General features: G+C 47.3%; 1 protein-coding gene across 1 annotated transcript; it reads left to right on the top strand.

Annotated features, from left to right (window-relative positions):
* Window positions 1-15,399: 15,399 nt before the first annotated feature.
* On the top strand, window positions 15,400-26,176 carry LOC132592471 (WAP four-disulfide core domain protein 3-like). Its single transcript, XM_060277422.1, has 7 exons — window positions 15,400-15,500; window positions 17,682-17,822; window positions 18,767-18,925; window positions 21,061-21,198; window positions 21,317-21,499; window positions 25,523-25,690; window positions 26,030-26,176. Exons 1-7 carry the CDS (start codon window positions 15,416-15,418, stop codon window positions 26,050-26,052), a joined length of 897 nt encoding a protein of 298 aa, XP_060133405.1. The 5' UTR covers window positions 15,400-15,415; the 3' UTR covers window positions 26,053-26,176.
* Window positions 26,177-27,756: the final 1,580 nt, after the last annotated feature.

The following is a 27,756-nucleotide window of genomic DNA, read 5'->3' as shown; positions in this document are numbered from 1 at the left end:
TCCCGTAGTTTCCCCTTCACTATAGATCCTGCTGTCAGGGGCAAGAGGGCTCAGACTTGAGGTTGGTGAAATGATCTTATGGGCCAATGATCTTATGTTTTCAGAATTTGAAAAGGAACTTTGCAAGAGCAGGCCTTTTCTGCAGCGGCTCCCTATTTGTGGGATGCTCTCCCCAGAGAGGTTTGCCAGGCACCTTCATTATAAACCATTAGGCACCAGGCAAAAACATTTCTCACTAATCAGGCCTTTAGTTGATTGTCCTCTAATGCCCTTTTAAAATGCGTTGGGGGTGCTTTATTGGGTTGGGGTTGGGGGGGGTGTTTGATTATGTATTTTGTGTTTTGATATTGTGACTTTATCCTGTGAACTGCCCTGAGACTTGCAGTATAGGGTGGTATGCAAATGATGATGATGATGATGATGATGATACAGTGGTACCTTGGTTTACGGACGCAATTGGTTCCAGGGAGCTGGTCGCTCCCCGAGCAGTCCGTTAACGGAGTGTCTCTTCCACGCGTGCACAAAGCACCGATAGAGCGCTTCTGCACATGCGCACACCACGCAGATCGCTTCTGCGCATGCGCGTGGTACGCAGATCACTTCTGCGCATCCGCACACCGTGGAACCCGGATGTAAGCACTTTGTACACTGCTTGGGTTTTTCAAACTATATTAAAGTTGTGGTCCTCTTTAGCCATGGCTCCTGCGTCCCTTCCAACTCTACCCTCTGATAATTCTGTGATCAGAAGCTAATAGTTTCAGCCTGGTCTTTCCCTCTCTCCCCCTTTGGGGTGGGGGTGAAGCTCAGTGGGCAGAATACCTCTCCTGAAGTCTACTGCCAGCCAGTGCTGACAATATTGGGCAAGATGTAGCAATGATCTGACACTTCCTATATTTAAGAGCCCCACTGCCTTTAACATGTTAACAGAAACCTTCTTGTTGCATGTTACAGGTAAGTAGCCGTGTTGGTCTGATGCAGTCGAAACAAAAAAATAAAAAAATTCCTTCCAGTAGCACCTTAGAGACCAACTAAGTTTGTCATAGGTATGAGCTTTCGTGTGCATGCACACTTCTTCAGATACACTGAAACAGAAGTCGCCAGACCAATTGCAGTCGTTAACAGTCATCAACAAGTTTATCACTCCTATCAGCTAATCATCCATTCCCACCACCCTTCTGAGTAATACCCCCACCCCCACCCTCTGACTATTCATAAGGGTCTGGTGACTTCTGTTTCAGTGTATCTGAAGAAGTGTGCATGCACATGAAAGCTCATACCAATGACAAACCTAGTTGGTCTCTAAGGTGCTACTGGAAGGATTTTTTTTATTTCTTCTTGTTGCTTGACTTCTCCTGCTCTACTTTTTATTCTCCTGCTCTACTTTGACTTCTCCTGCTCTACATTTTATTGCTCTTTTTCAGCTGCCTCTCTCCTAACGGCGAAGCTGGCATGAGCCTTCATAGAATCATAGAAACACAGAATGGGAGAGTTGGGAGAGACCACAAGGGCCATTTATTCAACTCCCCTGCAATACAGGAATATTTTGCCCAATGTGGGGCTCAAACCCACGACCCTGAGGTTAAGAGTCTCACACTCTACTACCTGAGCTAGCGTTGTCTCTGCCAGGTCAGATAACATCTTCTGTTTCGCTCACTCCCTGCTCTTGCGTGAAGGAGTCCTGGCAGGCAGGCAGGCGTCAGATCTGGCCCTGGGACTTTCCTCCATGTCTGACACATCATGGTTGAAGTTTGGATCTGCTTGCTAGAGAGAGGCGTCCCCACCCACCCCAGGCTGACTCAGCACCCAGCCTCCCTCTGCTCCTGTGACACGCAGGGTGGGAAGCTGAGAGAAGGAGGGAAGACCCCACCTGGTGTGCTCATCCCCCTGGGGCCAAGCAGGGATCACTCTCTGCTTCCTGGGACAGGTGGACACCTACGTATATTGGCAGTTACCTGGCTTGGGTTGTCCCTTTTCATTGACGCTGCTGCATTTTGATCTGTTTCTTTGTACAGTATCTTCTTCTTTGTGCATTTTCATCTGTTTCTTTGTACAGTTGTACTATTTGTTTAATGAAACATATGCCAGTGGTTTACAGCAATATAAAGACATAAAACCAGGCAATAAAATAATTAAAAGTTAAAAGCAAAAAAAGAAATTAGAAACAAACACCAGCAGACCATTGTGGGGGAATATATTCTGAATTGCCTGGACAGGCCTGGAAGAATAGAAAAGTTTTCAGCAGGTGTTTAGATGTTGGCACAGAAGGGTCCTGCTGAATCTCCAGTGGCAGGGAGTTCCACAGGAGTGGGCCAATGACAAAGAAGCATCAGCAACCCAAGGAATGAGCAAAGATGCTCCTGCAGATGATCTCAGTGATCGAGCCGGAATATCAGGGTTCCTGATTTGGGATCCTGGCCCCAAATTGCTCAGCGCTTTGTAAATCAATGCAAGGACCTGAAGCCTGACTCAGTAGCAGATGACACCTTCATGGTGCAGTTTTTGAAGGAGGCTGAAGAAGCATCTCTTTCCCCTGGCTTTCGATGCTTCAGGTGTATGTTTTTCAGACCCATCTGATTTTTAAGATTATAAATGGTTCCAGACTCTTTTTAAGACTGTTTTAATTTTGCAACCCGCACTGGGACCTTAGGGTTAGGGGCAGGTAATTAATGCACAGCATACGATAAGATGGGCAGGGTATAAATAATATATTATTATTATTATTATTATTATTATTATTATTATTATTGATTACTTGCAGAAAACCTATGCAGAGGCAGGCTATTCATTGAGTATTGCGTATTCATTGCAATGTTAAAGAATCATATACCTGTTGAGATGGAAAGGATCCCAAGGGTCATCTAGTTCAATCCCTTGCAGAGGCAGGAATCCCAGCTGAAGCGTCGCTGTTTGCAAGGCAGTGAATTGAAATCCGTTTGTGGAGTGTTTGCACATCAGGGGGTTTGGGCTGGGTGTTCACAAGTATGTGGATGATACCCAGCTCTATCTTTCTTTTAAATCGGAACCAGTGAGGGCAGTGAAGGTCCTGTGTGAGTGTCTGGAGGCGGTTGGAGGATGGATGGCAGCTAACAGATTGAGGATGAATCCTGACAAGGCAGAAGTACTGTTTTGGGGGGACAGGGGGCAGGCAGGTGTGGAGGACTCCCTGGTCCTGAATGGGGTAACTGTGCCCCTGAAGGACCAGGTGTGCAGCCTGGGAGTCATTTTGAGCTCACAGCTCTCCATGGAGGCGCAGGTCAATTCTGTGCCCACGAACTCCATTTGCCTCCTTACTGTCTCGCCAGAGTGGTACACGCCTTGGTTATCTCCTCATTGGACTACTGCAATGCGCTCTACGTGGGGCTACCTTTGAAGGTGACTCATAAACTACTGTTAATCCGGAATATGGCAACTAGACTGGTGACCGAGAATAGCCCATCCCCTTTTAAAATATGTTGGGGGAGGGAGGTCATTGGGTTGGTTTGGTTTTCATTTTGATTATGTATTTTGTGGTTTTCTGATTTTATCCTGAGACCGGCAGGTATAGGGTGGTATATTATTATTATGTTGTTGTTGTTGTTGTTGTTGTTGTTGTTGTTGTTGTTGTTGTTGTTGTACCCTACCCTGGTAAAGAGCAGTTAAATAATGATAAGAGGACAAGGGGTTCCCCATCCACATTAAGATGAGGCATGGACAGACCCTGATACATTGCCTCTGAAATGCCAGCCCTTTTCTGACCCCCCCTCCCAGCTGTGGACAAGAGCAGGACACTTTGGGGGTGCAAATTTAGTGCCACCTGCTGGTCTTCTGTGGCAGGACAGGAGGAATACTTGCCTTTGAAGCCCAGTCCCACCTTCAGGCAAGCTGCATGAGAGACTTAAGGACACACCGTGTACCGAGAAGCTAGCCCCACCCGCCTCCCAAAGAAACGACAAAGATAGGAACAGGATGCTGGCATAGAGGGGACATTGGCCTGATCCAGCAGGCTGTTCCTATGTTCTCCTCTTTAAGCGGCAGAAGCTTTCAATTTTCAAAGTGGAGAGGAGTTGAAATGCTTTCTTTTCCAGCACCAATGAAAGGCTTAGTAATCCATCTCTCTCTCTCTCTCTCTCTCTCTCTCTCTCTCTCTCTCTCTCTCTCTCTCTCTCTCTCTCTCTCTCTCTCTCTATCTATCTATCTATCTATCTATCTCTCCCTCTCTCTTTCTCCATCACAGGTAAGCCTGGCACCTGCCCTACTCTGACCAAAAACAATGACACCCATTGTGGCCAGTTCTGCTCCAGGGACAACAGCTGCCCAGGGAGCGAGCGCTGCTGCCTGACCGGCTGTGGGAACCAGTGCATGCTCCCACTTGAGGGTAAGCAGAGGGGCAGCAGCCCCTCTTTTTTTGGAGAGAAATGAAGTCAGCAACTTCCCATCTGCCTCACCTTCTGACCCAAATGTGCTCTCGACCACCCATCCATCCACACAAGGGGGTTTGGTGGCTACCTGGGCTGGAAAACACAGGCAGGGATTCCCTTTGGGTGACCTGGTTGGCCACTGCGAGAACAGGATGCTGGACTAGGTGGCCCACTGGCCTGATCCAGCAGGCCCTTCTTAGTTCCTTACATTTTCCTTTCATCCCCAGACCAGCCCGGCTACTGCCCCAGGCTGAGCCCCCAGCCAGGCCAGCCTACGAACTGCTCAACGACTTGCAACAATCACCAGGACTGTGGCTCAGGACTCTCCTTGCCAATCCAGAAGTGCTGCAGCAATGAGTGTGGGCAGACTTGCCAGGTGGCTGAAGAAGGTATCTCTTGGGTGGGGGAGAGATATGGGGACCTGATTGTGGGGGTGGGGAGCAGTTGGGTGCACATATTTGTGGGTGGGAGAACCAATGTTAAACTCTGCCCGGGAAGAGGTGCTGGGGCTCGAGCCCACTTGTCTGCCACTCACACAGTCTCCACTCCCTAATGCCAAGCTGTATGGTGGTGGCTGCCAGTGCTAGGAGCATAACAGGGGGATATGAACTCTGCACATGCTCAGATGTTTTCCCCTTTCAATGATTTCCTCACATGTTCCAAGAGTGAGTCCTGGCATTCCAAACAATTCCAGGGCTTTTCTTGGTGGCATGAACCACCAAGCGCATTTCAGAAATATCCAGAGATACGCATATGAAGCTGTAAACACAGGAGTTCATTAGGAGAAAGGACGTCTTCACAAGGCAGTACATAGTTGAACTATGGAACTCCCTCCCACAGGAGGCGATGGCGGCCAGCAACCTAGGACTCAGCTATACAGCTGCAAATAAAACGTTTTCAGTGTGTTGTAAAGTGCATTATACAAATGTAACACTAGATGGTGATGGTGAGCTATGGCAAATTCCATATATTTTTCAAAACTTTTTTTTTAAAGCACTTTAACAACCTTTCTTATATGTGTCTAGATTAAGGTTACCAGACGTCCCCATTTCCCAGGGACAGTCCCCGGATTTACAAATCAGTCCCCATACAAAATCCATTGAAGCTGAAAAGCGTCCCCGGATTCATTGAAAAAAATCTGGTAACCTTAGTCTAGATTCCACCCCAGATGGCTTTAAAAGGCAAATTCATGGAGGAGGAGAGGGTTCTCAATGACTTCTAGCAGGATGGCTCTGTTTGCCTCCATGGTTGGAGGCAGCGATGCTTCTGAATGCCAGCTGCTGGAAACCCCAGGAGGGGAGAGGGGAGAGGGCTCTTGCGCTTGGGTCCTTCTGGTGGGCTTCCCATTGAAGCATCCAGTTGGCCACTGGACAAAATGGGCCATTGGCCTGATCCAGAAGGTTCTTCTTGTGCTCTTATGGAGTGGGTGGGTGAGCAGGGAAGGTCAGAGGGCCTGGACTTAAGGGGGGTGAAGCTGCACAGCCCACCATGGAGGGACTTAGCAGGGCCATCCATTGGCTTTCCTGCCCAGAGAAAAAGCTGGGCACATGCCTCTGCCACGTAGGAAGGGCTACAGAAGGTCATCTAGTCCCTCCCCCAATCTCCCCATCTCTCTTTTTTCCCAGAGCACCCTGGCGTGTGCCCAAAAATGGAATTGGTGCGCACATTTGCCCCCTGCAACGACACCTGCAGAGATGACCGAGAGTGCCCTCTCACCCAGAAGTGCTGCTTCACTGGGTGCAGCCGGAGCTGCCTGGATTCAGGTACTGGCAAACCCCCTGCCTCTTTTGCCCCCTCCCCACCTCTCTTCTCTGGGCAACCGGTGGAGGTAGCATCGGCCATGCCAACTTAAGTGCCCCGGAGACTGAGAATATTTCCTCCATCCATTCTGCCTCCAACAGTTCGCAGTGACAGATGCCAGTTGCCGCCTGAAAGTGGACCGTGCATAGCATACGTGACACATTACTACTACAACCCATTGAAGAAGAAGTGCAACCAGTTAAACTACGGTGGCTGCTGGGGCAACCGCAACAGGTTCGAGACAAAGGAGGCCTGCGAGGAAGCCTGCGGGGAAATCAGCCCAGGTACTGAGAGGGGGGACCCACCAGAAAAATGCATTTTATTGGCTTCATTGATTGTGTTTATCACCCACCTTCCTTTCCATGGAGCTCAAGGTTGCATGCCTCGTTCTCTCCCTTCCTCATTTAATCCCCACAACAACCCTGTGAGGTAGGCTAAGATGAGAGGAAGCGACTGGCCCAAGTCACCCAATGGGCTTCATCTTGTTTTGAAGATGAGGTTTTTCGGGATTGATGTGTTTCTGCAGACCTCTGAAGGAGAGCTTTGGCAAAGGGTTGAGAGGCAAAAGGGCTGCAGAGATCTGAACCAGCAGGTCCCCCAAATTCAGTCCCTGAGCTGGACTTGCCAAATAGCCCAAGGCACAATTCCTCTCTGCCTCGAAAGAGAAGGCTCAATGACTCCTTTGCCTTTTATGGAGGGGCTTTGCATTATTCCCATGAAGGAATGCATGCAGGGAACATGAAGTTGGAATTAAAAACTCTTGCCACCTTCCTGCCCTAAGAAAAACCTATCTGCTTCCTCTTTCTCTGCCTTATGTGGCCTCAGAGGTTTGCAAGCTGCCAAAGGACCCTGGCCCTTGTGAGGCTTATTCAGAATTTTACTACTGCAACCCAGCCACCAGGAAGTGCGAGATATCTGTATATGGGGGCTGCGGGGGGAATGGCAATCGGTTCCGTACCATACTGGAGTGCATGATGGTCTGCGGGAACTTAGCTAAGATTCATTCTGTGTGTGTGTGTGTGTGTGTGTGCGCGCACGCATGCATGTGTAGTGGGCAGGGGGCGGTCTGTGAAGTTGTACAGGCTTCTATCTCAGGATGGCACCATCCTGTCCTATGCATGGGTGAGCTTAAGGATGGTGGATCTCCCCCTTATCACCCATGGAGGGAGGACGTCTGAGGAGCTTCAAGAGGAGCCAGGCTTGAAGCACATGGGATGGGGGACATCTGGCTTGACAGCAGTACATGTGAAAAGGAAACAGGGGCCCTAGTAGACCCTTTGCTTAACATGAGTCAAAAGAGTGATGCAACGGCAAAGAAACCTCATGCAATCCTAGGATGCCTCAACAGAATTCTAGTGTCCAGATCAAGGGAAGTAAGTCATAGTATTGCTCTACACTCACCTGGAGTTATGTGTCGAGTTCTGGGCACCTCGGTTTCAGAAGGATATTGACAAGCTGGAAGGTGTGCAGAGGAGGGTGACCAAGATGATCGAGGGTCTGCAAACCAAACCTTGTGAGAAACAGTCGGGGGAGTTGGGAATGTTCAGCCTGGGAAAGAGGAGACTGAGAGGAAATATGATAGACATCTTCAAAAACCTAAAGGGCTGTCACATGGAGGGTGGTGCAAGCCTGTTTTCTCCTGCTCTTGAGGGTAGGACTCGAACCAATGGCTGCAAGTTACAGGAAAGGAAATTACAACTAAACACCAGGAACAACCTTCTGAAAGTAAGAGTCAGTCAACAGTGGAAGGTACTCCTGTGGCAGATGGTGAACTTTCCTTCCTTGGAGGTTTATAAGCAGAGGTTGGATGACCATCTGTCATGGATGCTTTAAATGAGATCCCTTCTTGCAGGGGGTTGGGCTAGATGACCCTTGGGCTCCCTTTCAAGCCTACAATTCTATGATTCTATCATTCCTTCTGCTTGCCCTAAGGGGCACATGCTCAATTACTTGGCTGCCTCCTCCTTGACTCTTTCTCTTTTCTTCCTACAGAAAATTCCACTAAGGAGGACTGAGTCCCTCAACGTGATCACCTTGTCTGAGAAGACCCCGACCCCAGAACAGACATCAATGTGTTGCCATGCCCCCCTCCTTCTATCTCTGGGGAGGCTGCTGGGATCATCTATGTTGTTCAGTCGTTTAGTCGTGTCCGACTCTTCGGGACCCCATGGACCAGAGCACGCAGTCTTCCACTGCCTCCCGCAGTTTGGTCAAACTCATGTTGGTAGCTTCGAGAACACTGTCCAACCATCTCGTCCTCTGTCGTCCCCTTCTCCTTGTGCCCTCCATCTTTCCCAACATCAGGGTCTTCTCTTCTCATGAGGTGGTGAAAGTATTGGAGCCTCAGCTTCACGATCTGTCCTTCCAGGGAGCACTCAGGGCTGATTTCCTTCAGAATGATCTTCTTGCAGTCCATGGGACTCTCAAGAGTCTCCTCCAGCACCATAATTCAAAAGCATCAACTCTTCTGCGATCAGCCTTCTTTATGGTCCACCTCTCACTTCCATACATCACTACTGGGAGAATCATAGCTTTAACTAGACGGACCTTTGTCGGCAAGGTGATGTCTCTGCTTTTTAAGATGCTGCCTAGGTTTGTCATTGCTTTTCTCCCAAGAAGCAATAACCTGGGATCATCTATCCCCAAATAAAACCTGAGCTTTCTTGCATGTACTGAGTCTGGTTCTTGCGTTGCATGACATGAGGCATCAAGAGGAGAACCACATCCGCTGCTGTCCCAGTGGGGGAAAAGCATCTCTCAAAGGGAAATAATAGCACTGTGAAATTCACATCGCAAAGCCAGAGCCAGGAGGGTCCTTCCACTGACCCTAGGAACCAAGTGCTCCCCACAGCCCTTCACTGGCCAAATGCCCAGAGGGGGCAGCAGGTGGGAGGGCATGGAGGGTCCACCTTCATGTGAGAGGGTTGGCCTGTTCAAGGGGGCAGAACTCGGAAGAAGCTGCTGGGGGGCAGAGACTCCAGAATGCTGAGTTTGGCTGCTGCTGGAGCAAGTGGCTGCCTTGGAGCTGCCAGGGTTTCTACAAGACCCAACCTGAGGCAGCCCCCAGCACTGCCCAGGAGCTGCACTTGGGATTGGTGAGAAGATCCAGTGGCCAGTCACCCCGGCCCCTGTGGTCCTCCCTTCTGCACTTGGGGATCCTGGAACGCTGAGCAGGCCAGGTGGGCTGGAGGAAGGATTTGGTGGGAGCAGACATCATGCCACCAGTCAGCAGAGATCCAGAGACAAGTGTAATTAGAGCTTTGGAAGTGATTCACGAGTTTGGACAGCAGAATTTAAATTAAATAAAATAAAGACTAAAGTCTTAAGTAAAAATCTGTCGGCGGAGGAAATTAATAAATTACAGAACAATACAGGGTTTACATTTGTTAAGAAGGTGAAATACCTGGGAGTGAATATGACTGCAAAGAACATTAATTTATTTAAAAATAACTATGATAAATTATGGAAAGAGATAAAATATGACTTAGAAGGTTGGTCAAATTTGAAATTGTCTATCATGGGCCGCATTTCTGTTATAAAAATGAATGTATTGCCAAAGATGTTGTTTTTGTTCCAAGCATTACCTATTGTAGATAATGTTGGTTGTTTTAAAGAATGGCAAAAGGTATTATCGAGGTTCATTTGGCAGGGGGAAAAGCCAAGAATGAAATATAAACTTTTAACAGATGCTAAAGAAAGAGGAGGCTTTTCCCTGCCGGATTTGAAGTTATATTTTGAAGCAGCAGCCTTTTTCTGGCTAAGGGAATGGTTAATTATTATTATTATTATTATTTATTATTATTATTTATACCCCGCCCATCTGGCCGGGTTCCCCCAGCCACTCTGGGTGGCTTCCAACAAAATATTAAAATACAGAAATCCATCAAACATTAAAAGCTTCCCTAAACAGGGCTGCCTTGAGATGCCTTCTAAAGGTCTGGTAGTTGTTGTTCTCTTTGACATGGTTTACATTAGACAATGATGATATATTAGATCTGGAAGGACATGATAAGGCATTTGGATGGTATGCATATTTATGGTATGATAAAGTTAAGGTACATAAAGGTTTTAAAAATCATATTATTAGAAAATCATTGTATAATGTATGGACTAGATACAAAGATTTGCTAGAGCCAAAAACACCCAGGTGGATTTCACCAGCAGAAGCTAAGACGCAGAAAAGATTGAATATGTCAACAAAATGGTTGAAATATAGGGATATTTTAGTGGAAGAAGGAGATCAGATTAAGTTAAAACCGTATGAGATGTTGAAGAGCAATGTAAATGACTGGTTACAATATTATCAAATTAATGAATTGTACAAAATGGATTAAAAAGTTGGTTTTCAAATGAAAAAGTCTAAATTGGAAACAGAATTGTTAGATTCAAAAAGTAAGAATCTATCAAAAATGTATAATTTACTGTTGGAATGGCATACAAAAGATGAACAAACAAAATGTGTGATGATAAAATGGGCAAATGATGTAGGACACAATATTATGGTGGAAGACTGGGAAAGGTTATGGAAACAGAATATGAAATTTACCGCATGTACAATGCTAAAAGAAAACTTAATGAAAATGATGTATAGATGGTACCTGACTCCGGTAAAGTTAGCAAAGATTTATCATAAACATGATAACAAATGTTGGAAATGTAAAAAGCAAGAAGGAACTTTCTTCCACATGTGGTGGACGTGCCCCCAAGTGAGAGACATCTGGGAAAAGATTTATAATAAATTGAAAAAAAAGTGTTGAAAAACACATTTTCTAAAAAACCAGAGGCCTTCTTACTGGGGATAACGGGAGATGATATATCTAGGAAGGATGTTACTTTTTTTTTATGCCACAATAGCTGCAAGAATTCTACTTGCAAAGAACTGGAAGAATGAAGAAATACCAACGGTGGATGAATGGCAGAAGAAGTTGATAGAATATATGGAACTGTCTGAACTGACCGGGAGACTCCGAGATCGAAGTGAAGCAGAAGTGGAAGAAGTTTGGAAGAAATTCAAAATTTACCTAAAGAATAAGCATATAATAGATTAGAAATTTGTGGAAGTGAAGGAGATAAAATAGAGGTTGTAGATAAGACAATGATGTAAAATAAATATCGTTAGAAAATGATGAGAAATTAATTAAGAAGAAAGATCTGGATATAATATAATAGGTTAAGATACAGAAATAAGGTAATATTAAAGTGATAATTAGAAAGTATATAAGATTTAGAGTTTACTACAGAGGATATATAAAGAATTGCAGAAGGAGGAGGAATGAGGAAGTCAATAAATTGGCAATAAGGGTTTTAAGTTAGAATCTTTTTTTGTTATGCATATTTTTCTTTTTTGTATTTTTTGTATTGTTGTATCTTTTGTGTTTTGGATTTTTCTTTTCTGTTTTGTATTTTTTAAATGTCTTTAAAATCCCAATAAATATATTATTAAAAAAAAATCATGCCACCAGTCAGCAGATCCCAGACCTGCCTGCCTAGTTCTGCAAAATGGGTCTTGTCAGCTGGGAAGTGGAGGTGCCTGGCAGGTGGCTTTCTCAGAAGAACTCTCTTCCCATCAATGGCCTTCCTCCTCCTTGGGAAAATAAGACTCATGTTAAGTTTGTGACCTATTAAGACCCCTAGAACTGTTTCATGTCGTCAATGGTAACAAAAGCCAAAGAGAGATCTAGAAGCAGGAGCACGGTAGCATTCCTGCATTACAAGGGCTTGAAATAGATGACCCTCAGGGTCCTTTCCAACCCTACTTTTTAATGATCCCCCCCTGTCCTGCTCTCTGCAGAGGTCATCCTTCATGCCTGAACCCAGGTTGGAATGGCTCTAAATATTCAGCATCATTCAAGAATGCTTACAGCTGCCACCAGTCTGAATATTTTTTATTGATTTTCCAGTATTGTTCCAATAGCAGCCTCATTATGCCTGCCAATTTTATCCAATTAATATGATTATTAAAACCAATTATTTATATATGGAATTATACAATTTAGTTAAAGTGGCCTCCTCGTGTGCTAGTTTTGATGGGTACCTCTTTGTTTTTTATTTTCTGCTTTCCAAAATCTTAAAGGTAAAGGTACCCCTGGCCGTTAGGTCCAGTCACGGACGTCTCTGGGGTTACATTGCTCATCTCGCTCTATAGGCTGAGGGAGCCAGTGTTTGTCTGCAGACAGCTTCCGGGTCATGTGGCCAGCATGACTAAGCCGCTTCTGGTGAACCAGAGCAGTGCACGGAAACGCCGTTTATCTTCCCACCGGAGCAGTACCTATTTATCTACTTGCAGTTTGATGTGCTTTCGAACTACTAGGTTGGCAGGAGCAGGGACCAAGCAACGGAAGCTCACCCCATCACAGGGATTCAAACTGCCGACCTTCTGATCGGCAAGCCCTAGGCTCAGTGGTTTAGAACACAGTGCCACCCGCGTCCCTTTTTTCCAAAATCTTAATAATTTCAATTACATTCCCTTCAAGATAGCATCCCTTATACAACAGCTAGAATCTTATGGTTTCAAATAGTGTTAATATGTTAAGCAACTTAAAGTTTCAAGTGAGGTAAAAAGGTAAAGGTAAAGGGACCCTTGACCATTAGGTCCAGTCGTGACCGACTCTATATTCCAACATGGTCCTATCAAAGGTGATACTTCCTCCTCTTTCTCTCTCTCTCCATTCCATTCCTCTCACATACGCAGTTCCAGTTTGATGTTAAATTTCATAATATTAATCCAGTTTCTCCCACCCTCACTTTTTATATTCCGAGGAGGGTTGCCAAATCAGAAATGTAGAAGAAAAACTTTGAAAAAACAACCGTAGGCTCCCCTCCCCCCACCGTCTCTGGCACCGAATGAAACCTTATCTCAATTCCGACCTTTAAATCCTTGTAGCCGAGATGTTCCAAAGTTTGTTTTCTCATCGCCTCTAGCACGTGCCTGTACTTTAGTCCAATTAGCAGGATTTTGTCTTCCTCCAGGAATGGATCGGGGGTCATGGCAGTCGGGGTGCTCATGCACCCAGTGTCTTTGCCGCCCTCGCATTCCGTAGGGAAGCAAGTGCCAGACCACAGGACAATCCGAAGGTGAGAGCCTGTTCCTCTCCCACCCAGAGAGGAATTCAAAGATTGAGTTTCCTCCATCATTCTTTGCTTATCTGTCTCTCCCTGTGGTTTTGAGGGATACCTCCATTCCTGGCTCAAGCAGAAACAGGAAGCCTCAGCTATATCTGAAGTAAGAGGAAGAACACGCAAGTGTCACGTCCTCTGCTTGCAGAAGATGGAGAAATGCTGTTGGGTTACATAGAGAAAGCAGAACTGATCAGCACCTACTTTGCCTCTTTTCACTGAAAAGGAAGAAGAGAAGAAGAAGAGTTTGGATTTGATATCCCGCTTTATCACTACCCGAAGGAGTCTCAAAGCGGCTAACAATCTCCTTTCCCCTCCTCCCCCACAACAGACACCCTGTGAGGTGGGTGGGGCTGAGTGACTTCAGAGAAGTGTGACTAGCCCAAGGTCACCCAGCAGCTGCATGTGGAGGAGCGGAGACGCGAACCCGGTTCCCCAGATTACGAGTCTGCCGCTCTTAACCACTACACTACACTGGCTCCAGGTAGAACCAGACGATAAGAGCTGCCACATCCTCTGTTTTGGCCAGACTTGCTGCCTCCATCCTTGAGGTGCCATGAGTCACCCTTGGGGACAATTCTTGTGGTCCTCAGAAAAGGCTGGAGGCTGAGCAAGGAGTGCAGGGAACAAAGCTGTCAACCTTCCCCTTTTTTTGCGGGAAATTCCCTTATTCCAGCCAGGGAAACGGCGCTGGAATAAGGGAATTTCCCACCAAAAAAAGGGAAGGTTGATAGCTCTGGCAGGGAATAGTCTGGGAACAGCAAGCACTGAAGTGCAGCAGGTGTGATCCTGTCTGGGGATCTGGATGGGAGGGGCTCTTGCAGGCTCACAAGTTTATCATAAGGAAACCTTGGGGAGCAGAAGAGGAACTGCTCTCCAGGAAGCTCTGTAGGTGGAGAGTAATAGAAAACAGAGTTCCCCAAGAATCGGTCTTGAGACTTGTGCTTTTTAACTTTTTCACAAACAATCCAAAGATGAGATGAGCAGTGAGGTGGCCAAGTTTGCTGAGGATACTAAATAGTTGAAGTTGCATTAGCTGCTTTGTGATCGTTTGTTGCAAAACCTTCTTAGAAAGAAAAGAATGTCCACTCTGTTCCACTTCCTCTCCTGACCTCTGTCCCTTCTTCCTTCACCTCCTTCTTTGGGAATTCCCCAGAGAACCTGTTTTCTGAGATATAAGTGAGCCATGGGCTGGGCAGCAGACTTAGCTTGTCCATCATGTGGTGTGGTAGCTTTCTCCTCCTTGTGGGGCTCCTTGCTGTCTGGGGTCAACTGACACCTGCCTCCAGCCACCCTCTAGGTAAGCACTTTCTCCTCCTTCTCCCAGTGCCACTTATTGTCTACCCATCCATGCATGCCTCCCCATTCGCAAAACTGCCTATTTATTTAGCTTCCTACAACTGATCCAGTTCAGGATTCACAAGAGGACCTCTCCTCTCACTCCTTGACTGCTCAACTTACTCAGGAATCTTTGGTGAAGTAGAATCATAGGATCATAGAGCTGGAAGGGATCCCAAGGGTCTACAGTTCTGTGATTCTATTATTGTAGATGAGGGCATTGACTTGGCATGTGTTACGAAGACCTGGGTAGATGAGCTGGGAAGGGGTTTGTTCTCACTCAGCTCTGCCCACCTGGGTACTCAGTAAAGCACCAAGCTAGCCGATTTGTTTGGTCCAGAGAAGTATGTGTGTTCTCTCTCTAATCTATGCTTGTACCTCCAAGAATCCATTAAATCTAGATTTTCAATCATTTTTACAAAAGTTGATGACAATTTCCCTTGATCATTATTCACTCCAAATCTGTCTAATTGTGGGTTAATTACCCCATTGTGCAAAGAACTGGAGAGAGCAAGAATGTAGGGTCCTCGGCTTGTCATTTCTAGCCATCCTCCTCACTCAGGCACCTCTGTGGAAAGGGTGCCCACAACCTTTCAACCGTTGGGACCGTTTGTTACAAAACCTGGTGGGGTAGGGAAGAGTTTCCTCTCTGTCCTGCTCACCACTTTCACCATCTTCCTGAGCTTGCTGTGATTCTGCAATCCTGGGCAATATAAGGGAGCAGTCGGGTTGGGCAGTGGACTCTCCACTTAGCCTGACCCACCATGAAGTCTGGTGCTCTTGTGATCCTTGTGGGGCTCCTCACCCTCTGGGCTGAGCTGACACTCACCTCTGGTCAGAGGCTTGCAGGTAAGGGATTCCTTCTCCTCTCTTCGTCCAGTCCCATGTGTCAAAACATTTCTCTGGGAATCATTTGTTTTTGAGAGAAGGGCAGCCATGCAAAGGCTTCGGGAAGCTGGGGAAGCTCAGGGGAACAGCACTTGAGTTGCTTCAGAAGATGTACAGGTCCATCCCCACTGGGAATGCTGAAATTCAGTGAGGGGGGGGGGCATTCAGCCACTCTGCTGTGCCACTGGACTCCCTCCCCCCACCAGCCTCCCTCTTGCCAAGGCATTTCAGAAACCCTTCTAGGATTTGCTCCCCCTCCCGGCAATGAAGCATTGTCAGGGCTTCTATGAATAAATGTGCTGAGGGGTGTGTGTATGTATGCAAACACACATTTGGTGTGTGTGTGTGTGTGTGTGTGTGTGTGTGTGTGTGCGTGCGCCAGACTGGGTCTGACCCGGGTGACAGAAAGCCTAGCTTTGGCCCTTTCTTGTGCAGTGTTCCCTCAGCCTCCTCTCCTCTCCCTTCTCCTTGGGAGTCCTCTGGGCAGCTGGTGCTACTGCCCCTAGGCTCTGAGCTGCCCCTCCTGCCCCAAAGAGGGGTACCTCCCTACACTGCCCCACAATGGCCTGGGAAGAGGATACACCCAGCCTTAGTGGCCCAACGGAGACTGGTTGAAGGTGAACACCTTAACTTAACAGGCAGTAGCAACAGCAGTGGGCACTCAGCTCCCAGGCAGGTCCTGGGCATAGCAAGCACAAGAAGGGCCAGTGCAGTGCCTGCCTGCCTGCCGGCCTGCCTACCCGGCCTGCCACTTGTCCATCCTTTAAAGCCCTAAATGGCCTTGGTCCAGTATACCTGAAGGAGCGTCTCCACCCCCATCATTCTGCCCGGACACTGAGGTCCAGCACCGAGGGTCTTCTGGCGGTTCCCTCGTTGCGAAAAGCCAAGTTGCAGGGAACTAGGCAGAGGGCCTTCTCGGTGGTGGCGCCTGCCCTGTGGAACGCCCTCCCATCAGATATAAAAAAGGAAAACAACTACCAGACTTTTAGAAGACATCTGAAGGCAGCCCTGTTCAGGGAGGCTTTTAATGTTAATAGATTATTGTGTTTTATTTTTCTGTTGGAAGCCGCCCAGAGTGGCTTGGGAAACCCAGCCAGATGGGCGGGGTATAAATAATAAATTATTATTATTATTATTATTATTATTATTATTATTATTCCCAACAGCAAGGGCTGGTGGACTGCCTGTCTGGGCTCCCTCACCGACTTGCTTTTTCTGATGCCGCCTCAGCTCCTGGCAACCAGCACCCCCTGGCCAGCCTCAGAGGCACCGTTCGCCTGTGGAGCTTATAGCCAGGGCTGCTGCAACAAACAAAAGCTCAAGCCTTTGGGAGACAGAGACACAAAAGGGAGGGAAGAAAAGAAAGAGGGATGGAGGTCCGTGTTGCCCACAACACCCTGACCATCATACAAGGCACCCCAGGGTGCCACGGCACACTGGTTGAAAACCAATGCCCGATGCAAACGATATAAGCTCTCCTGTTCAGATTTTCAAAGAACAAAGAATCTGAATCTCCTTATTTTTGTGGTTGTAAGTTGTTTCAAACTGCTTTTAATGTTTTGTTTTAAGGTTGTAATGTTTCCTGCAACCTTAGGGTGAAGAGCAGGTAACTAATGATATGGGGTTCCCCATCCACATTAAGATGAGGCATAGGACGGCCCGTAATACATTGCCTCTGAAATGCCAGCCCTTTTCTGACCCCCCCCCTCCCAGCTGTGGACAAGAGCAGGACACTTTGGGGCTGCAGATTTGGTGCCACCTGCTGGCCTTCTGTGGCAGGACAGGAGGAATACTTGCCTTTGAAGCCCAGTCCCACCTTCAGGCAAGCTGCACGAGAGACTTAAGGACACACCGTGTACCGAGAGGCAAGCCCCGCCCGCCTCCCAGGAAACGACGAAGATATGAACAGGATGCTGGCATAGAGGGGACATTGGCCTGATCCAGCAGGCTGTTCCTATGTTCTCCTCTTTAAGCGGCAGAAGCTTTCAATTTTCAAAGTGGAGAGGAGTTGAAATGCTTTCTTTTCCAGCACCAATGAAAGGCTTAGTAATCCATCTCTCTCTCTCTCTCTCTCTCTCTCTCTCTCTCTCTCTCTCTCTCTCTCTCTCTCTCTCTCTCTCTCTCCCTCTTTCCCAATCACAGGGAAGCCTGGCACCTGTCCTACTCTGACCAAAAACAATGACACCCAGTGTGGCCAGTTCTGCTCTGGGGACAACAGCTGCCCAGGGAGGGAGCGCTGCTGCCAGACCAGCTGTGGGAACCAGTGCATGCTCCCACTTGAGGGTAAGCAGAGGGGCAGCAGCTCCTCTTTTTTTGGAGAGAAATGAAGTCAGCAACCTCCCATCTGCCTCACCTTCTGACCCAAATGTGCTCTCGACCACCCACCCATGCAAACAGGGTTTTGGCGCGTATCCTGCCTGGATCTATGTAGGCTATAACCCTGTAGTTCAGAGGCAGGCAAGAGGCATTGCAGTTCCAGCATCCCACCCGCCATGGTGTGGCTTGCCAGCTCACATGGCAACTGACCTCCACCTGGCGCACTGCCAGCAGGGTCCAACCAACAGGTGGGAGGCAGGCTGTGCACAGCCTCAGTCCAGAGACCCACCTGCTCTCAGGTGTGCATGCAGCTGAGATCAGGGAGACCCCATTCATTCCTGGCAAAGAGGAACCGGCTCCTTTCCCTGAAATTATTCCTGTGGGGGTTTTCTAAAAAAATGAAAACAGATTCATTTATTCATTCATTCATTCATTAAATGTCTATACAGCCCTTCATCCGAAGATCACAGTGCGGTTCAGAAAGACTGACAAAGAACCAAAAACGTGTGTAAATTCAAAGCTGAACTATCTCAGTTGTGTAGGACTGAAGAAAGCACTCTATTCCATGATTTGCAAATTAAATTATTATTAGTACATCTTCTTACTGATTTTGTGCAGCCAGATAGCTGTTGGTCCTAGACAGGATTTCAGCTGAATAAAATACATTCAGAAAATGTTGGGAATGCACTCAGTGTTGGCCTGCGGCCCCATAAATGCTTCTGAATATTCTGAATACCAGTCATGGCAAACACAGGAAGGGAGAAAGTGTTCTTGTGCTCAGATCCCGCTTGCAGGTTGCCCCTAATGGGAACCTCGTTGGCCACTGTGAGAACAGGATGCTGGACCAGATGGGCCACTGGCCTGATCCAGCAGGCCCTTCTTAGGTTCTTAGGTTCTCCTTTCATCCCCAGTCTACCCTGGATACTGCCCCAGGCTGAGCCCCCAGCCAGGCCGGGCTGTGAACTGCTCAGGGATTTGCACCAATGACCAGGACTGTGCCTCAGTCAACTTGCCACGCAAGAAGTGCTGCAGCAAAGGGTGCGGGAAGACTTGCCAGGTGGCTGAAGAAGGTATCTCTTGGATGCGGGGGGGGGGGGGGGGGGTATTGGGACCTGATGGGGAGGGCAGTTGGATTCACACGTGCATGGCTGGCAGAGGATCTGCCAAGCAAGAGGTGCTGGGGCACACTCTTTTTTTTTTTTTTAATACATTTTATTCCAATTTTCCAAATTCAACAAATTAACAAAACCAATCTTTTATACAAGATCTTATATTCACATCTTTTACCTTGCTCCGCCGAGCTATGACTTCCCCCCCTCCCTTCATGCGGGTTTCTTGTTAATTCCTTTTTTTGCAGTTCCTTTTTTAACATACTGGTCAATTCGTAAGGTTTATTTTAATCCTGCGAGAGTTTTTAATGATCTACAGTTTTTCTCCATATAGTCCACATATTTACTCCAGTCCTTTTGAAACCTTGTCTCCCCCTGGTCACGAATCTTGCATGTCAATCTAGCAAGTTCAGCATAGTCCATCATTTTTATCTGCCACTCCACAATTGTAGGTAATTCCTGTAATTTCCATTTTTGGGCTAACAAAGTCCTAGCCGCGGTTGTTGCATACATAAACAGTGTTTGATCTTCTTTTCTAATCTCTCCTCCTATTATTCCTAACAAAAATGCTTCTGGTTTTTTTGGGAAGGTATATCTAAACATCTTTTTCAATTCATTATATAAACTTTCCCAAAATCTTTTAACTTTTTCGCATGTCCACCACATATGATAGAATTCACCATCTTTCTCTTTACATTTCCAGCAACTTTTATCACTCATTCTATACATTTTAGCTAACTTAACTGGAGTTAAATACCATCTGTACATCATCTTATATACATTTTCTTTCAAGGCAGTACATGCTGTAAATCTTAAAGTTTGATTCCATAGTTTCAACCACGCATCATATTCAATATTATGCCCCAAATCTTTTGCCCATTTAATCATCACTTCTTTTGTCAACTCATCTTTTGTATACCACTCCAACAACAGATCATACATCTTTGCCAAAAGCTTTGTTTTGCCTTCTAGCACTTCTATTTGAAATTTGGATCTTTTATCCTCAAAACCTATTTTTCTATCTTCTTTAAGCACATCATTTATTTGATGGTATTCTATCCATCCTGTTAACACTCCTTTAATGTCCTCAAAAGGTTTTAAACTCCATCCTTTTTCAGTTTTCGTCAAGATTTCCTCATACGTGGCCCGCCTCTTTTCCATATTTACTTTCTTAACTGTTAATACCTCTGCTGGTGAGACCCACCAGGGTGTTTTAGTCTCTAACAGCCTTTTATTTCTTTCCCACACCTCGTACAGAGATCTTCTTATCACATGATTCGTAAACCCGGTATGTGATTTCTTTTTGTCATAACATAAATATGCATGCCATCCAAATCTATTGTTAAAACCTTCCAAATCTAACAAGTCCGTATTCTCTAGAGTTATCCATTCTTTTATCCAACAGATACAGGACGCTTCATAATAAAGTCTCAAGTCTGGCAGGGCGAATCCACCTCTTTCTTTCTTATCTACCAAAATCTTATGTTTTATTCTAGGTTTTCTCCCCTGCCAGACAAATCTTGATAAAATCTTTTGCCACTCTTGGAATTGCCTCGTACCTTTAACCACAGGTATAGTTTGAAATAGGAATAACATCTTAGGTAATACATTCATCTTTATTGTTGCAATTCTTCCTAAGAATGACATTTTCATATTAGTCCATCTTTCCAGGTCTTTCTTTATTTCCTTCCATACTTGTTCGTAATTATCACTGTAAAGATTAATATTCTTTGCTGTCATCCATATTCCCAAATATTTTACCTTTTTAGCCACGTCGAGTCCATGTTTTAACTGGGACCTGATGGGGAGGGCAGTTGGATTCACACGTGCATGGCTGGCAGAGGATCTGCCAAGCAAGAGGTGCTGGGGCACACTCAAAGAGTCTCCTCTCCCTCATGCCAAGCTGTGTGGTGGTGGTGGTGGCTGCCAGTGGTATGAGCATAGGAAGGGGAATGAACTCTGCACATGCTCAGAAGTTTATTTCCTCTTGATGATATCCTCACACGTTCCAGAGTGAGTGCAGGCATTCGAAACACAATTACAGGGCTGATCTCACTACTGACTGCTGTCCCCTCCTCTCCATCTCCTTTTTCCAGAGCACCCTGGCGTGTGTCCCAAAAGGGAACTGGTGTACACCTTTGTCCCTTGCAATGACACCTGCAGAGACGACCGAGAGTGCCCTCTCACCCAGAAGTGCTGCTTCACCGGGTGCAGCCTGGGCTGCCTGGACTCAGGTACTGGCAAAGGCCCCGCCCCTTTTGCCTCCTCCCCACCTTTCTTCTCTGGGCACCTAAGTGCCCTGGAGACTGAGAACATCTCCTCATGGACCTCCATCCATTCTGCCTCCAACAGTTCGCAGTGACAGGTGCCAGTTGCCGCGCAAACCTGGACCATGCTATGCATCCTTCCGCCGTTTCTACTACGACCCATCGCGGAAGGCGTGCATTCCGTTCACCTACGGTGGCTGCCAGGGTAACAGCAACAACTTTGAGACAAAGGAGGCATGCAAGGCAGCCTGCGGGAAAATCAGCCCAGGTACCGAGTACGGACCCACCAGAAATTCATATTCATGGCTTCATTGATTGTGTTTATATATATATTTCCCCTTGTCCACCAAGGAGCTCAACTTCCCCCTGCTCATTTAACCCCAAGAACAACCCTGCGAGGTAGGCTAAGCTCAGAGGAAGCCACCGGCCCAAGGTCACCCGGGGAGCTTCATGGCTGAGTGGGGATTTGAATCCGCATCTCTCTCAGGTCTCTCAGGTTCAATACTCTGACCATAAGGCAATGCAGCAGAGCTCCTCTGGGAAGTCAGGCAATTCCATCCAATCGGGTAAGTGGAAGAAGCTGACCAGAATGGGTCCAGAGTTCTGGGATGATTGGGTACACTGCTCTCTTCTTAACTTTATGTTTCATACTAGCTGGCCCGGCCACGCGTTGCTGTGGCTCAGTCTGTTAAATGGACCCTCAGAGCCCCCCTTCAGACTCCCCTCACCTTCAGAGTCCCCCTTCATTTTGTTTGAGATATTTTGCCCCCTCCTCCCCTCATCCCCCGGTTCATCCCAGTGAGTGTCCCCATCCTGTCCCAACCCATGAGCTAGCGCAACCCCTCCTCTCCCCATTCCCCGGCACATCCATGTGAGCAGCCCCACCCCCTCCCTGCACTCCCCCTCCCCCCATCCCCCTCCGGGGTCCCCCCCCGGCTCATCCCTGTGAGTCCCCTGGTGCCGGTGTCGGCATAACCCGGCCTGTATGTCAGGTATTCAGAATTTGGGGGGAGGGAACAGCGGGGAGTGGTCCCCTTTTCGGCACGGTGTCGATGTGGCGTGGTCTGTCTGTGACGGTTGTACGTCGGGGGCTAGGGGCAGGATCCCGGTGTCGGCCTTTGTGGAGGAATGGCCTTTGTGGTGGTTATAGCATGTCGGTTGGTGACGTCACAATCTTGGCTTGGGCTTGGAGACGGAGCTTCTGGCTACTATTTCCCAGCATGCACTTTTGTCTGAGTTGTGAATTCTGGAACACGGGGTTTTGGGGGTTTTATGTGGCCCAAGTGTGACATCTGTCTACAGTGGTACCTCGGTTTACAAACACAATTGGTTCCGGAAGTCTGTACTTAACCTGAAGCGAACTTTCCCATTGAAAGTAATGGAAAGTGGATGAATCCATTCCAGACAGGTCCGCGGAGTACTTAAACTGAAAATACTCAAACCGAGGTGTACTTAAACCGAGGTATGACTGTACTTGAACTGTATATGGTAACTCGCATATTCACTTGGGATATTGTGTCAAAATTTGAATGTAATCGGTCAAACGGTTTCGGAGAAAAGTGGAGACACACCCACACGGCCAGTTTACATTTAGATAGATAGATACAGTATATTCCTGCGTATAAGACTACTTTTTAACCCAGGAAAATCTTCTCAAAAGTCAGGGGTCGTCTTATACGCCGGGTCGTATTTCTTATACAGTGAGTATATCCCAAACTCTATATTTTAACTGGAAAAGTTGGGGGTCGTCTTATACGCCCAGTCGTCTTATACTCCGGAATATATGGGTAGATAGATAGATAGATGATAGATAGATAGATAGATAGATAGATAGATAGATAGATAGATAGATAGATAGAGATAGATAGATAGATAGATAGATAGATATAGATAGATGGATAATTGAGGGGATGGAGCGGTTGGGATGCTGTGCTCTGTCTTCATGCTTAGAGGTTGGATATGGGTGTTGGAAGCCACAGGAAAGGAGAGGGCTGCTCTTGTGCTCGGATCCTGCTTGCTGATTCCCCAAAAACATCTGGCTGTGAGAAGAGGATGCTGGACCAGATGGGCCATTGGCCTGATTCAGCAGGATCACCTTATGTTCTTCTTAATGTTCATGCTGTGTGCCATATTCTTCGAATGGACATTTGTGATTGTAGCAATTTGAAATTTCAAGATAAGAGATTCTGTATTTGAAATAGGACACTAAACCTTTGGATTCAAAAGGGTGGGGAGCCTTGTATGAATGAATGTGGCCTTAGAAATTCTGACACCCCAATTTCTAATTCCGCCTGGGAAGAGGAAATGACAGAGTATTTGACATGTTGTCACCAGGATTCATTAAAAGAGGACGGCAGTCCGTGCAAATCCCCAGAATAGGGAGGATTCATATATTAGCTCCATGTTTGGTGATAAACAACCTTTGCCATAGGGTGACTCCTAGCCTGTGCCCCAAATTATATCCGTCCATAAATCCATTTGCTGATTTGCTTCATTTTGTTTTAAAGATGAGGTTTAGGGGGACTGGCATGTTTTTGCAGATTTTGGGAGGAGGGTTTGGGGTGGGAGCATTTGGCAAAGGGTTGAGAGGTGAGAGGGCTGCAAATTTTTGAACCAGCAGCCACAAGCAGGTTCCCAAATTCAGTCCTGAGCTGGACTGGCCCAAATAGCCCAGGCGCAATTCCTCTATGCATGGAAGGAGAAGGGTCTGTGATTCCTGGTAGATGAAGGGAACGCTGTGGATATAGCCTATCTCGATTTCAGCAAGGCCTTTGACAAGGTGCCCCATGATATTCTTGTAAAGAAGCTGGTAAAATGCGGGCTAGACAATGCTACCATTCAGTGGATTTGTAACTGGCTGACTGACCGAACCCAAAGGCTCCTCTTCATCCTGGAGAGAAGTGACTAGTGGGGTGCCACAGGGTTCTGTCTTGAGCCCAGTCTTATTCAACATCTTTATCAATGACTTGGATGATGGGCTTGAGGGCATCCTGAGCAAGTTTGCAGATGACACCAAATTGGGAGGGACAGGATCACACTTCAAAATGACCTTAACAGATTAGACAACTGGGCCAAAGCAAACAAGATGAATTTTAACAGGGAGAAATGTAAAATACTACAATTGGGCAAAAAGAAAAAAGAAAGGCACAAATACAGGATGGGAGACACCTGGCTTGAGAGCAGTACATGTGAAAAGGATCTAGGAGTCTTGGTAGACCACAAACTTGACATGAGTCAGCAGTGTGATGCAGCAGCTAAAAAAGCCAATGCAATTCTGGGCTGCATCAATAGGAGTATAGCATCTAGATCAAGGGAAGTAATAGTGCCACTGTGTTCTGCTCTGGTCAGACCTCCCCTGGAGTACTGTGTCCAGTTCTGGGCACCACAGTTCAAGAAGGATGCTGACAAGCTGGAACGTGTCCAGAGGAGGGCAACTAAATGGTCAAAGGCCTGGAAATGATGCCTTATGAGGAACGGCTTAGGGAGCTGGGTATGTTTAGCCTGGAGAAGAGAAGGTTAAGGGGTGATAATGATAGCCATGTTAAAATATATAATAGGATGTCTTATAGAGGAGGGAGAAAGGTTGTTTTCTGATGCTCCAGAGAAGCGGACACGGAGCAATTGGTTCAAACTACAAGAAAGAAGATTCCACCTAAACATTAGGAAGAACTTCCTTACAGTAAGAGCTGTTTGGCAGTGGAATTTGCTGCCAAGGAGTGCGGTGGAGTCTCCTTCTTTGGAGATCTTTAAGCGGAGGCTTGACAGGCATATGTCAAGAATGCTTTGATCAGGGCCGTCTTAAGCACCTCTGGCGCCCTGGCGCCGTGGTGCGACGGATCCCTCCAGAGCCCCCCCGCCGCCCCGTTTTCCAGCGCAGCGGGTGGCCGGGCGGCCAGGCTCAGCACGCAGCGCGGCTGCCAAGGGCGCTGCTGCACGATGGGCAGGCAGGCTTAGTGTGCAGCGCTGCTGCCAAGGGCCGGCACCGTGGCGCCCTGCGCCCCCCAGCCTGGCCGTAGGGCCAGCCCTGGCTTTGATGGTGTTTCCTGCTTGGCTGGGGGTTGGACTGGATGACCCTTGTGGTCTCTTCCAACTCTATGATTCTATGATTCCTTCCCCCTAGCAGGGCGGGGGGCAGGGCTTTGAATTATTCCTATGAAGGAATGCATGCAGGGAACACAAAGTTGCAATTAAAAACTCTTGAAGCATATCTCAATTTTCCACTTCCCTCCTGCCCTTCCTGCCCTAAGAAATACTTTCCCACTTTCTCTTTCACTCCCTTCTGTGGCCTCAGAGGTTTGCAAGCTGCCAAAGGACCCTGGCCCTTGTGAGGGTTATTCAGAATTTTACTACTACAACTCAGCCACCAGGAAGTGCGAGACATTCGTGTATGGGCTCTGCGGGGGGAATGGCAATCGGTTTCACACCAAACTGGAGTGCATGATGGTCTGTGGGAAAACTGGTAAGATTCTTGTCTTTGTGTCTGTGCCTCTCCACCTACCTATCTCTGTCTCTAAATATTTATAAGTGTGCATGTGGAGGGCAGGGGGGCACACTGTGGAGGTCCACAGGGTTCTCTCTCGGCTGCCCTGCTGGCATCATCCTGCCCTAGCCATGGGTGCGTTTACCAATGGCTTCAAGTTGCTGGGGGTTGGTCTAGATGACCCTTAGGGGTGCCTTTTAACTCTACAATGATTCCATGATTTTATCATTGCTGCTGCCTGCCCTAAGGTCCAGGTGCTCAATGACTTGGCTGCCTCCCCTTTGCCCCTGTGTGACTCTTTCTCTTTTCTACCCACAGGAAAGTCCGCTGAGGGGGACTGAATAGCTCAACATTATCACCTTGTCTGAGAAAAACCCAACCCCAGAACAGACACCAGGGTGTTGCCATGCCCCCCCTCCTTCTATCTCTGGGGAGGCTGCTGAGATCATCTATTCCCAAATAAAACCTGGGCTTTCTTGCATCTGCTGAGTTGGGTTCTCATGTTGCATGACGTCAGGTGTTAAGGGGAGCCCCACATCCGCTGCTGCCCCAATGTGGGGAAAGCATCTCTCCAGGTCCCTGAGCTGCCGGGCTGGTGAGATGGGGGCCAGGAAGGGAAGAGGATATTTGTCAAGATGAGCAGTTCCCCAACTTTTTCCTGGCCCCTCTCCGCTTGGTTCCATAAACACATTCCCAGTGTCCCCTACCCTGTGAAAGGGAGCGTTCAGAGTAGTGGTTTGAACTAACCCAATAGAGAAGATAGCACTGCGGAATTCAAAACAGTAGCCATTAATTGCAGCTTTGTTCAAAATCCACTTAAAACTATCTACTTAAATTAATTCAACCAAATGGTTGAACCTGATCCAATGAGGCCAGCTTTTCAATGTTTGATAGTCATTTGCACCTCCAATCCCCCCTGCCACTCCTTTGCCTCTTAGTGCCCCCCAGCTACTGCAATTCACCACATAATAGTCACTCACTTTTTTGCCAAATTTGTGATGCGGAAAAGTGGGTGTGACCATTATGCAGTGAAGTCCCCGCCTGCACCATGTTCCACACCAGAGCTTTGGGGTCTACATGAACAGCTCTGCCTCTCATCCCATCAAGGCCCCCTCCCTCCCTGAGCCACATGCCCTTCAGAAGCCCTCATGTCCTCCAGAGGCAACCAAAGGTTCTGCTGGGGGCGGAGGACGGGCGACAGAGGTGGTCACTCACCCACTGCTTCCCCTTCTTGGTTGGCATGTCCCGCGGTGTGATCGCGATCCCGTTGTGATCCTTGTTGCATCCTTCCCGCATGGCGGAGAAGTGCCATAGTGGGCCCTTTGCTGAAGAGCAGCTCCTGGCCATTTGCCACGAGTCAGTCAAGCCCAGGGAAGTGGCCAAGGTGGCCGTATTCCAAATGACGATTACGCAATGAAGTTCTTTGAACCAATTGTCGGACTTATTTTAAAAAACAAAAACAGGGCGCAGCGATGGTCAAAGGCCTGGAAACGATGCCTTATGAGGAACAGCTTAGGGAGCTGGGTATGTTTAGCCTGGAGAAGAGAAGGTTAAGGGGTGATATGATAGCCATGTTCAAATATATGAAAGGATGTCATATAGAGGAGGGAGAAAGGTTGTTTTCTGTTGCTCCAGAGAAGCAGACACGGAGCAATGGATTCAAACTTCAAGAAAGAAGATTCCACCTAAACATTAGGAAGAACTTCCTGACAGTAAGAGCTGTTCGGCAGTGGAATTTTCTGCCAAGGAGTGTGGTGGAGCCTTCTTCTTTGGAGGTCTTTAAGCAGAGGCTTGACAGGCATATGTCAAGAATGCTTTGATGGTGTTTCCTGCTCGGCAGGGGGTTGGACTGGATGGCCCTTGTGGTCTCTTCCAACTCTATGATTCTATAATTCTATGATTCTATGATCATGCGGTGAATTATGATAATTCCCCAACAAGGGGTGCTACCACCCACTTTGGGTGTAGGATAAGCCACTTTTCTTGCTCTAAAAGGAGTCTTGAAGCAAGACAAAACTTAAAATTCATCAATGGAAAATACAGAA

Source organism: Zootoca vivipara, chromosome 7, assembly GCF_963506605.1.
Source record: "Zootoca vivipara chromosome 7, rZooViv1.1, whole genome shotgun sequence".
In the NCBI taxonomy this organism is placed as follows: Eukaryota; Metazoa; Chordata; class Lepidosauria; order Squamata; family Lacertidae; genus Zootoca; species Zootoca vivipara.
Note: the sequence above shows the minus strand (reverse complement) of the source record. Positions and strands in the feature narration are given on the sequence as shown.